A 13,083-nucleotide genomic window follows, 5' to 3' on the forward strand; every position below is an offset into this window, starting at 1 on the left:
AAAAATCAAATTCTAACTGCTATATGACGTCCAGTGAAAACTCGAAACGTGGAGGCTACTCTTTCTATTATTGGTTGTTTGCCTATTTAATCATAGACTTTGGCCCACATTTTGTTGTAACAATTCATCAGATTCATTTTTCATGGGCATTTGTCCTTTTCCTTTTCTTTTACCTAGTCAAATTTTAAATTACCTCCTTTCATTTCTTCCCCATTAACTAGTTCGTAGTCCCTCCTTTTCAAGTTATACAACATAATTTGACAGGATAAAATTTAATTCTTAGTATAAATATTTTAACACTCATGAAAAAATATTAATTACTGGCTCCGATACAAAAAGAACAAAAAAAAATTAGAGTATAAGAGTCAAATCTACTATTTTCTCTCCAGTCAAATATTAATTTCATAAGTATTATTTTACTATAAATGTTTACATAATCAGAAGCTAGATACGAAGTCTAATAAATTACAACTTTGATAATTAAATATATTTCAAATTTTTGGAAGAAATTATGATTAATGATAAAGATATTTAATTTCCCAAATAATAATAATGTCATATAAAATAAAATTAATAAGATACCATTATAATATAGTATCTCATTATTCTTTTACGATACTGCGCGTTTTTTCTTTTCCAAATCAAAAGTAAGATACATATTTACTTTAAAAGAATAAAATATAAATTAATGCTTGCATGAGCTAATATGAGCTCCTTAGACTATCAAGCTCATGTTTTGGGGCCTCCTATACCTTTTATACCCAGCGTTTGAAAACAAAAATGCCTATATAAGAAGTAGACCTGCGTAAAGAAAACAAATCATATAGGAGGCAAAAAGAAAAAAACTAGGAGAGAGTTCATTATACTATATAGAGAAGTTTAATTTCTTGCTAAGTCTCTCATTGAAAGCTAGCTTTGAGTATAAGTTAACTCATAACACCTCATTCTCTTAGTTGGTTCTCCTTAAAACCTTCTCTTGGTGTTTTCGCTAGAAATTTGTTTTAAGCATAAATAATAAGGAGATAATAAACTAAAGTACCAAAAAGAAAATATGGGTCTTGGAGGAACTTTGGAGTATATTTCAGATATGATGAGCAGTGGTCATAAATCCAATAAGAAGAAGAAACAGTTTCAGACAGTGGAGCTCAAAGTCAGAATGGATTGTGATGGATGTGAGCTTAAAGTCAAGAAAGCTTTGTCATCATTAAGTGGTAAGTAAATTAAACAGCATTTGCATGTTATACTAGTTGATTTTTTGGTTCTTTTCCTGCATTAAGCGGATCCAAAAAAAAAAATTAATATGGGAGTTCAACAAGTTAGAATAAATATACATATATATATTTTTTTATCTATATATACAATGTAATTAATTTTCCGACTATAGGGATTTAATTAATTCGTCTAACTCTCCCATGCCATTAGGGGTTTATCTTCTTTACAACATTGGCATGTACATGTAGGAGTTGAATTTCTCCTCTCGTTCAAGCCGCTATATTAGGCAACTTCGATAAAAGTTTATCATATATTTTATTTCCTTTATTGAGTTTAAGCTATATGCCTGGTTTTAAAATATCTACTTAATTTGATCACTTATAAGGTAATTACATGTGATATATGATAAGTAGTGCTCTCATAAGGTAATTACATGTGATATATGATAAGTAGTGCTCTCAGTCTCTCTGTGACTATTTGGAGAGTCAAATAAGTTTTCTTTGATTTCAATTTTTTCATATGACTTTTAAATATTTTGTATTGTTAATTATTGTGACTTATGTTTCTAGTATTTCGTAAACATGTAAACCTGTTTAAAAAATTAAGGTTGAAAGTTCTATGTTCGAATTCATACCGAAAATTAGATAGTTTGTCTTTCGTACTCAGAAGCGTATTAGATAAAGTAGGACGGACATTGAAAAGCCTGAGAGTTCAATGTCTGACTTCATACCGAAAATTAGATAGTTCAATGTTTGAATTCATACAAAAAAATTAGATAGTTTGCCTGTCGTGCTCAGAAGCGTGTCAGATAAAGTAGGGCGGTGGAGTAATTTGTCCTGATAAAAATGTTAACTAACCTAATGTCATAGATTAAATTACACTGAGTTGAATCATGATCTTTAATGTTTGCAGGAGTTACATCAGTGGAGATAAACAGGAAACAGCAAAAGGTGACAGTAACAGGATATATGGAAGCAAACAAGGTGCTAAAGAAGGCAAAATCAACAGGAAAGAAGGTTGAGATTTGGCCCTATGTTCCCTACAATTTGGTGGCTCAACCCTATGCTGCTGCTGCTTATGACAAGAAGGCTCCTCCTGGTTATGTTAGAAGGGTGGATCAGAACCCAACCACGGGAACAGTTTCAACATTTGTGGATCCTGCATATGTTACCATGTTCAGTGATGACAACCCTAATGCTTGCTCCATCATGTAATTAAATCAACAAATATTGATGCGGATTTTTTTTCATAATGGTGGTGTTCATGTCAGTCTAGACACAGTCATGCACTATAAAATTTGTAAGGGCGGTGTTCATGTCAGTTTAGACGCCGTCATGCACTATAAATTTTTGTAAGGGGTGTTATTAGTACATGGTGTTTGTGTCAGTTTGTACGCAACCACGCACTATAAATTTTGTAAGGGGTATTATTAGTATATGGTGTTTGTGTCAGTTTATACACAACCATGCACTATAAAATTCTGTAAGAATTAGTAGCAGGGTATCAAACCGAATATTCATATATCAAATTTGGTTTATTTGAATTACTTCATATCTGAATCTACTAGTTTCTTCATTATTTGTAACAGGATTTTTACTTTGAGTACCATGTTGTGTCTAGACTTCAAACAGTTTGTTTTAACCATGTTTATAGTTCCACATTGTTACTTAATAGAGAATCAAAATCAATTACCAATAATCGCGAAATGTTATGGTTCTGACATATAACTTCTAAACTCATACAAAAATAATTCGCGTGATCATGCACCTATCTTGTGTCCGTATCAGTGTGCACGCGCAGCCACATACTATAAAATTTTGTTAGAGATTTACTTGTCTCCGGATCAATTTGCACGTAGCCACACACTATAAGATTCTATGGGGAATGTTATTAGTCTATGATATATGTGTCAGTTTGTACGCAGCCATTGCATGCACTTTAAAATTTTGTAAGGGGTGTTATTAGCATATGGTCTTCGTGTCAATTTGCACGTAATCATGCATTGTAAATAGAACCGTACTACTGTTGTTTTGAATTTTTCTCTTTTGCATCTGGTACATGAATGTATCGATTTTCCTCTCACGTTGTATACAACTGTGACATTCTCTCAAGCAGAGTTGCTCGTTGAGAGTAAGGGTGTCAACTGGGTGGGCGGGGGTTAAAATAGCAAGGGATGATAAATGAACATATTGTCAACTCGTAAAAAAATTACTTGGATTGAGATGAATTGAATCAAAATTTACTAAGTAGTGAGTTACACAATTTAATCCATTCAACTGTGTTACCAAATTTTAATTTACGAAGTTGTTCTTAAACTAATCATCAAATGCAATAGCTAAAGCTTTTCTTGATTTTAAACTCAGTATGAAAAAGGATTATAAAGTGAAAGAATGAGCCTAGTCCAATAAAGTGAAACGTAGGGATATATCCTTGTAGTAATTAATATACGACTGTTTGTCCCAGAAATGTTTCTTCAGCATTTACTCACGAAATGACATCTGATTGATGTTGTATAAAGAACCAATAATTTCCCCTCATAGATCTCTCAGTTAATAACCATTATATATTGATTGTACCCTGCTTATTTCAGATCAATTATATATGCCAATCTCTCTCATGTATGATTGAAGTTTTTTCTTTCAGTTGTCTCTCAAGTTCTAATTTTCAGCTGTCCCTGATCTTCTGTCTTAAGAAAATAGTACCATGATGGTTCATCCTTGTTGAATCTCACATGGGTTGGGGCCGGGATCATTCGTGTTTTTATATGGTCTTGATCAATATTCTTACCACTTGAATAAACTTATGGAGTTGAGTTAGGCGTGAGGTTCATTTTTTATCATGATATCAGGGTTAGTTCATTCACGATTTACCCGATGTTGGGCCACAGAAATGGAGCTAAGACTTTTATTTATGAATTCTTGACCACAGTTTGTTTTGCTTAGTGGTTTCTCGTTAGATTATTGTACACATTAAATGAATTTTAACACAACTAGAGAATTTGAACCAAAGCTACTAGTTGTGTCGAACTCGTAAGTGTAATTAACTACCACTATGGCTTCACCTTAGTTGGGCCCTATCCTATATTGTTCACTCTTCAGATGTCCAACGTCACCCTGAGGGAGGGGTTTTTGGTTGGGTGTTGGATCATTTGTTTCTTTAATTTTATGGTCTTGGACACTCATCACATCTTGAACTAGCTTTTGACATTGCATTAACCTCAAAGTCCGTTTTTATCATGATATTAGGGCCATCTGTTCATGATTTACCTGATGTTGGGCCCCATCTTATATCGGATGTCAAATTTTAGGTGTGAGGGAGGGGAATGTTGAGTCCCACAATCGTTGGTGCTTGGATCATCTGTCTCTTCATGATCTTGAGCAAACCGCACCTCTTGAGTCAATCATAAGTGACAACAAAGCCCCTTCTCTTTTGACAACCACTTTTCTCCTCTGGTACAATTATAAGTTAATTTGAAACATTAAGATCAAGAATACTTTGTCTAAATATTCAATCCCACATCTAATCCTTAATTAAATCAAATGTTAGATACAACTATCGTGACTACATATATATGACGAGTATCAAATGACTTCTAAAATAATTGAGGCATATGTAGGACTAGATGGGGAATGCATGTACCTTCACTTATTCTTTCAATCAGTTTGTTTATTTCTTGGAAAAGACCAAAACAATTTGCATAAGTTGACGCCTTAGGATGCATTAATTTGGACTAATAGCCAAGTGATCACATGAAGAGGATCTACACATACATCAGCAAATTAAGCTTACGAGAAGTACAAACGTTGTAATTTTGTTTGAGGCATATTCGTACACATACGAGGTCATGTATATATATGAGCCTAGTAATACAATGTGATGAAATATTATAAGATCAGATCACATATGAAGTAATTCAGCTAATCTATAAGATTAACACTAAGTAATAATTTGGTAGAATTGGCAATTAATTTGACTATCACGTGTTAAAATATTAATTTATGTTGATAGTACAAAAAAACTACATGTGGGTCAGTGTGCACAACTTAAGTTTATACAGCACGAGAACTTCATTTTACTAACTCTGATGCATAATTGCATATGTATTGTTTGAGCTACGACATCAAGCGCGTAATTTCCTGAAGATAGTGACATTGCAAAAGAGGCATACGGAATGGTGCTAACTGATTTTTTACAGTTTACTATGATAATTTGGAAGTGTAAATTAAAAATACTGAATAAATCGACAATCCCTTAAACATGTCGGTAAATTTTACTTAGACATTCGAACTATGATAAGTTCTGATTGAGCACCTGATAAAATGTTTTTATTAAATACTGCTAATTCAAAATTTTGAAAAAAAATTTACGAGCGTGTTTTTAAGTGCATATTATATAGATAAGTTAACCATTAAAAACATTCTCAGTAGGAGCCAAAGATAAGTGTTGGTTTTTGGGTAGCCCATGTGGGCTAACCCAACCCGATAAAGAGGAAGAGGTGGATCCAGTGAATCTTTAAGATTTTTAGCATTGAACCAATTATATTCTTAGAGTTATGGGTTCATATCTACTATTTGTTACATTTATACTGAATCTTTACGCATAAATTTGTGTTCTGCATCGAAGATATTGAATTCAGATGAACATGATAACATCAAGCTACATCCGCTCCTCTAAGTGAGAGCAATTATTCCAATTAACAAAAATTATCACACCCACCAAAACTACCTCCAAACTAAACGTGTATGAGAGTGGGGTGAAATTTCTCTTCTATATGAAAAGGGGAAAAAATGATTGTTGTATTCTCTTCAAAAATGCAAAATTGCTCTCTACTCCTATCTCTGATTTTTCTTTCCATTAATACCCAAAAGAAAAGACATTTTTAGTTCGTCAGATTTGATTTTATTTCCTAGTGAATCTTAACTTGTAGCAACTCTTTTGGTGATCGCTCTATAAGTTCTGTTGTTGTTAGCAGACCCACAATAAGCTTAAAAGAACACTGTTTATCATCAAGGAACATCCATAACATTAAGCCTTTGGCTAATTCCGATATAAAACTTAGAATTAAATGTATGTTGTGTTTGGTTTGAGTATTAGTTAACACCAATAAGTTTTGTACTTATTATTATTATTATTATTATTATTATTATTATTATTATTATTTATAAATCCCACATTAAGTTATCATTAACATAATAAAAAATTCAAGTAAATTTATTGGATCATTGAAGTATATTCCATGAACCCCAACTTCCCCTTTCTTTTAGGACAGAATCAATTATCCCCACCACTAACCTTATCAACTTGTCATTTTTCTCCTTCTCCTCTTCATCTTTAAAAACCATGAGAATCAATATCTTCATTACCCCAAAAACACAAATGTAAAATCTCATCAGGTTCATTTCTCCATCCCTAAAATCTTCCTTGATATTTTTCATTACATTCCATTCCATTCATCATATATAAAGACTTCGTATTTCAATTTGCCGAGGTTTTTAATTAATGGAATGGAATGGATCGTTTCTGACAACAGAATGAACGCAAAATATTTTCGAATTGTGTTTCTACATCAATCCAAAATATGAAACTTTCATTTTTTAATTGATTATTTATTACGTTCATATATTTATATATATATATATATATATATATATATATATATATATATATATATATATATATATATATATATATATATATATATATATATATCTTTCTAAATTATAGAAAGATTATAAAATTATGGGACGAAGTAAGTTGCCATTGTTGAAGATTGAGAGTTTGACAAACAGACAAGTTACATTTAGCAAGAGAAGAAATGGAATCCTCAAAAAAGTTTATGAATTATCAGTTTTATGTGATGTGGATGTTGCAATCATCATGTTTTCTCCTTCTGGTCGTCTCACACATTATTCACGTAAAAGAAGGTGATGAATTAAACTCTTGCCATCAATAAATATAATCTTTGTAATAGATGAAATCCCAAAAAACACATGTTGTGGATTAAATTCGATGCATAATAAGCCAGTCCAAAAAAAAAAAAAAAAACTATCTCAAATCTCTATTTCTATCGTGTTGTTGATTATTCAAATCAATTAAATTTGTTTCCAAAATTGAAATTAAATGAAGATTGATTTGTTCAATGAAATAAAATATTAGAGATTTTATAATTATATAGAAAAACTTATGTTTTTTTTTTCGGACTATTCAAAAATCCCGTCTTGCGTGTTGGAATCTCCAAAATTCGTACAATTTTGGAGAATCCGATACGTGTGTAGCAGCATTTTTGAAGAGTTCGCGCAACATAGGAAATAACATATGCAAATCATTATACTTCGGGCGACCACATGTGCGACATATTCGAGGGGAAGCAAATATAGTGACTGATATTTTGTCTAAATATAATTTCCCATCTTCCTTTGAACTCCCTCCATACCAAAATAAGTGAATTTTTGAGACCTTTTCTTTGGTCCAAAATAAGTGAATTGTTCAAAGTCCAAGAGGTTATTAAATTTTTCCAAAGTTACCCTTCTTTTCAATAGTTTTTCCATATCCCAACACTCACTATTTCAATCTTTAAGAAAAGTTTGGGAAAAGACATAGGGTAATTTAGTCAAACGACTATTTCATTAATGCTATGAATTAGATTTCTTAATGGGTGTGCGACGATTCAAAAATTCAATTATATTGAAATAGAGGGAGTATATGACTACTATATTAATTGACCCTTTGAATTATGTTCTGAGGAGAAGGGTCAAATTTTGTACTGGTAATGTTCTATACTATATAATAATATGTCTTTATTAAGCCAAATAATTTGTATTTATAAAATCTTAGAAAATTTCAGAAAACAAAAATTTAAAGTCAAATTTGATTACACTTACCTCTACAGGGACCTAATAAGAAAATTTTATCAATGCAGAATTGAAGATGTTCTCTCGGAACTCATCAGTCTCCCCGATAGTGAAAGAGGATTGTAAGTTTTTTCACTGCTTGGTTTTATTTTATTTTTAGCACTTTTGTTTCTTTTCTAGTTAAGTTATTTTTCCCCCTAACTTTTATGTGTTTTTATTAATAACTAGACTATCTAATAACACAAAATTTCTTTGGTCAAATGCAGCTATATCAGCAATAAAGAGGTGAGCTTTACTTGATTCTATATTTAACTTTCAGTTAATTAAAATGTGTGCTTGTTATCTGTTTATGTAAGAAATATGTTATATTGGTACTAATTTAGAAGTATATTGCACTCAAACATGGAGTAACAATACGAGTTTTACATAATACATTACTAATTAAATGGTGGAACAATTAATAAATATTGAAAATTTGTGAATATTTACAAAGGAATCAAAAGGGCACATTTTAAGTAACTAAAGGTTAAATGTGCTTAGTCAAGTCAAATACCACGAGAACTAAAATTAGAATTTATCAATAACTTCGGAACCAAAGATGTTGTTATTCTAAAAATAAGAGGTAAAAAAGGCAATTCATCTTTCATTAATGCACTCTCCATGCAGTCTCTACTTTGGAACCTAAGGAAGATTGAAATTGAAGATAAATTCTGCGATATTGAAAGGTTCGTTTTCTTTCATGTGTTAATTTTATTTTTTTATTTTTTTTTGGAACAATTCTTTTCGTTTATTATTTACCATAGTATTCTTTTATTGAATTAATTAGGATAAATCCTGCATACATCAACGCAAATGACACGACAAAGGTGCTTAATTAATTTATTTTCTCTTTTTTTTTTTTTTTTCAAGTTCACATCTTACTGTTATATTATCAAACTTAAGATTTATTATTGCCTCTGTTTCTTTTTCTACAGAAAATTCAAGAGGAAATCAATGGCTTACACTGTAAACTCGACGAGGCTGAGGGATTACTAAGGTAATTAAAGAAATGAAAGAAATACTCATTTGAGTTAATCAAATTAATAGCAATTGTTTGACTAAATTTCTAGGAAGCTTAAAAGTGTATTTTTTTTTTTAAAGTGCTTATTTTAGAGATTAAGGTACTGTGATTGTTTTTCCATAAGCACTTTTGGAACTTTAACCACACAAATTACTTCTCTAATATTGACAAATATTTTTTTAATTGATTAGCCAAACATACATGTTCTTCTTTGAAAGTACTTGTTGAAAATATTCGGATTAGAAAAATACTTTTCAAAATAAGCAGATTTTGAAAACTTAGCCAAACGGCCTATAAGTCAAATAGCTGAACAAGGAGATGTACTTGTATTTGTATTCTTGCTAATAGTTTGACATTATTCGATATTACTACAATGTGGCCTTATAAGATAAGAGGATTTACTCTTTTGTGTCAATTGGTACAGACTTTTGTTGCTCTTAATGGAGCTTTTGACCTAATAATTTCATATTACCTAAATTCGAGTTTGCTTTGTCTGGTGAATTGAAACCTTATAATATAATCATATTCTCTGATCTAATTATTATATTTGTTTTTGTATTTCTAATGTATCCACTAGATTATTTTGATTGGTTCTTCGCACCTAATTTTGATTTAGCAGATATATTTCTGTTCATCCTCTTTATATGATAAGATATTTTGTTTCTTTTCTTTTTCTTAATGCTTTGAATAGTTATTTGATTTATTCTCTTCTCATATTTTGACTTTATTTAAAGAATATTTGAACCAGATACACAGAGAATTACATCACTCCATGAGCTTGATTTGTGCGAAAAACGTCTTCAAGTTGCCCTGAACCAAGTTAGACAAAGAATGGTATGGATATGCATACTTTTATTTTTCCCCAAATAACCAAGATTATGATTTTGCTTAAAAAAATCTTCTTCTTTTTTCCGTTTCAGGACCAACTCTCGAGCAATCATACATCAAGTTATGAAGATAATATGGAGGTAATCATTTAAAAATATACAAAAGAGAAAAATGAGTTTTTTTTTTTTTGGTAATATATATATATAAATGATTGAATCTCATTGACACAAGGAAAAATTCTAGTAATATTTTGACAAGGGGGTTCAAATTATTTCTTGCGATAAGGGGTTCAAATCCTAAGTATGATCTTGTAGTTTCTTTTTAATCCCCTCGTATAAATTCTTGTTTCTGCCACTAATTCTATATACTGGTTCTGCTAACGGATTATTATTGTTATTATTTCTTATTTGGGGTTTTTTTATAGCAAATAAATGCACTCCTCCAACACATGGATAACACACAAGTTGAGGAAACAAATCCCTCATTGGAGAAACACCCCTATGACTTATGGCTAGACCTTGAAGATTATAATTACCAATATACTCATGAGAACAACAATAATAGTCCTTTCTATGCTGCCTCAGAAACATCTTCTCTTTCTCAAAGGTTTGGATCTTAATTTATCCTATCAGTTTTAATGATAAAATTAATCATTAATTATATATGTTAAATAATTAATTAAGTTCATGTCTTGTATGCAGCTCTATGAACATTCCATCCTCAACTGTTTATGATGCAATGTCCCAAACCACAAGTATAAGTGGCGACACTTATCATAAAGAAGGAACCTTTAATTCTCAGCAATCACAACACCCAACCAGGACTTTACAAACTTCATTCAAATTTGTCAATGTGAGCTCTTGAAGCAATAATACATCTCATTTATTTTCAGAATTCTTTTATTTTAGGGGTGTTAAACAGGCGGATTGAGTTGAATTTAGGAGGAATGAGTTGAATTCGGTCATTAACTCGTCTAAATGTTATTTGGGCAGAGATGGACTGGATCAAAATGGGCTAAATAATGGGTCATAGCCCACCTACCCAACTCTTACCAAATTTTAATTTCATCTTTTCATCTTTGTTTGATTACCAAGTACTACTTTCTTTCCTTTATTACATATATCTAACCTACAAAACAAAAAAAATATTATATTTTGGCAAAGTTTTTTCATTGGTCAATTCTAGCCTAAATCAGCCTAATTTTTAAGATGAGCTGAATTTGGCGGGTTAAAATGAACTGAGTTAATAAAAAGGTGGGTCATTAACCCGTCCAAACTCGAGAAAATTGGGCGGATCATGTTTTCATGGGTTAATATTGTCACACATATCTCTATTCCATTTTATGTGACACTTTTCCTTAATCGATCCAAAAAAGAATAATACCTTTCCATTTTAAAAACAGTATAGCTTTAAACTTTCAATTCTACCCTTAATAATATGATTTATAGACACATTCTGTCTAAGTACTTATGCAGTTATGAGACTAGTATTAATTAAATATATATTAGTAATGTGAGTTTTTGTTTGTTATGGCAGCCTGCAATGTCCCAAACAAGCGCAGAAGGAAGTTTTAGCTCCCTAACTGATGAAAACTTTAGGCAATCACAATGTTCAAATAGGGTCTTCCCAGCTATCACTCCATTACAAACTTCATTCTCTTTTGCCAAGGTAATTAGATACTTTCTTTTCTTTTATGCTTTCTTTTACAACTATAATGTTTATTAATAACTTATGTCATACAAATTAAAATAGAGGGAGCTAGTAGTAAACTTGTGTATACATTACTTTTAATTTGTGTCATCAAGTTTACATGGAGTGCACCAAACGGTAAAAAAAAAATCCCTTTCTTTCATCCACCCATTCGGCATTTCCAGAATTGTAAGTTTATCTGTTTGAAATGAACTATTTATACATATTAAGTGAATAACTAATTAGCACAAATACAAAGTCTAAATCAAAGCTATTGGGTTCTGCTGAACCGTAACATGTATTGTAGATCTGCCCTGACACGCATTGATTAGAGTCCAATGAATGAAACATTCCTACTGAGGTTAGGCAGTGACTGAGTTGGGATTTCACTAAGAGAATTCAGAATATATGGAAGTAAACATACAAAAATTCAAGGGGATACATAAAAAATACTTTTGACCTTGTACATTTAATGTAATTTTTCGGCTAAGGGAGTTGGGATGAACCCCTTGCGCACCTCTAACCCCTGAGATTAGGACAAAAAACAAAGTATGTGCTAGTCATCAACGGTTGTAGTGGGATGGATCAAATCTTTCCACCCTTAATTAAAGGTTTCAGGTTTAAGTCTTAGTAATAAAAAAAAAAAATGTTTCCCTTAAATTGGCCCTACACAGTGCGTATATGTAGATTATAACAAAAAAAAGTATGTATATCAACCCATTATTTTCTATATCAACCCATTATTTTCTATGATAGAGACCAATTATATATTTTGTTGTTTATTATGGCTGCAGGCTGAAATGGAAACTCCAACTTCAGCACTACGACCATTGGCACCATATCTACAGGCTGAAGCGGTACCATCTTCTAGCCAGCAACAATTATCTTCTTGTAGTAATGAAGAAGAGAATCGTGAAATCTCTTGGTTTCAGCCTAAAATGAAAAAATCCAAGCATCAGCATTCAGTTTGACTATATATATATATATATATATATATGTTGGAAACATACAAAAATATACATATATACATACATATATATATGTTGGAAACATACAAAAATATATCATACATATATATATGTTGGAAACATACAAAAATATACATATATACATACATATGGAGCTGTACAAAAGAAAATACATATATATGGAGTTGAAATTTCTTAAAAATGTGTAATGTTTATACTAAGTTCATATTATTTGTTACTACAAAAGATTAGTTAAATGTAATGATACTATGTCCTCTTACTTAAAACCTTAGATCCAACTGTGGATGCAAGACAATTTACTACTAAATTGTTAAGAATAGCAAATAGCAGGCTAAATTCATTGCTTACTTTCCTAGTCAGTATACATATATACTGATTATATATGGTAGCTATACACATTATATGTGGATTCTACATATATTATATATGCGAGCTATTTACGTTTAAGCGGTTG

General features: G+C 31.1%; 2 protein-coding genes across 2 annotated transcripts; both read left to right on the forward strand.

Annotated features, from left to right (window-relative positions):
- Positions 1–837: 837 nt before the first annotated feature.
- On the forward strand, positions 838–2,735 carry LOC132642306 (heavy metal-associated isoprenylated plant protein 23-like). The gene is made up of 2 exons (XM_060359543.1): positions 838–1,211; positions 2,125–2,735. The coding sequence occupies exons 1-2, from the start codon at positions 1,052–1,054 to the stop codon at positions 2,424–2,426; spliced, it is 462 nt and encodes a 153-aa protein (XP_060215526.1). The 5' UTR covers positions 838–1,051; the 3' UTR covers positions 2,427–2,735.
- Positions 2,736–6,589: 3,854 nt separating this feature from the next.
- LOC132642307 (agamous-like MADS-box protein AGL66) lies at positions 6,590–12,755 on the forward strand. The gene is made up of 12 exons (XM_060359544.1): positions 6,590–7,136; positions 8,132–8,185; positions 8,330–8,348; positions 8,730–8,788; positions 8,890–8,929; positions 9,038–9,099; positions 9,858–9,957; positions 10,044–10,091; positions 10,376–10,557; positions 10,653–10,803; positions 11,488–11,619; positions 12,435–12,755. Exons 1-12 carry the CDS (start codon positions 6,952–6,954, stop codon positions 12,609–12,611), a joined length of 1,209 nt encoding a protein of 402 aa, XP_060215527.1. The 5' UTR covers positions 6,590–6,951; the 3' UTR covers positions 12,612–12,755.
- Positions 12,756–13,083: the final 328 nt, after the last annotated feature.

The sequence above is a fragment of the Lycium barbarum genome, chromosome 5 (genome assembly GCF_019175385.1).
Source record: "Lycium barbarum isolate Lr01 chromosome 5, ASM1917538v2, whole genome shotgun sequence".
Lineage (NCBI taxonomy): Eukaryota > Viridiplantae > Streptophyta > Magnoliopsida > Solanales > Solanaceae > Lycium > Lycium barbarum.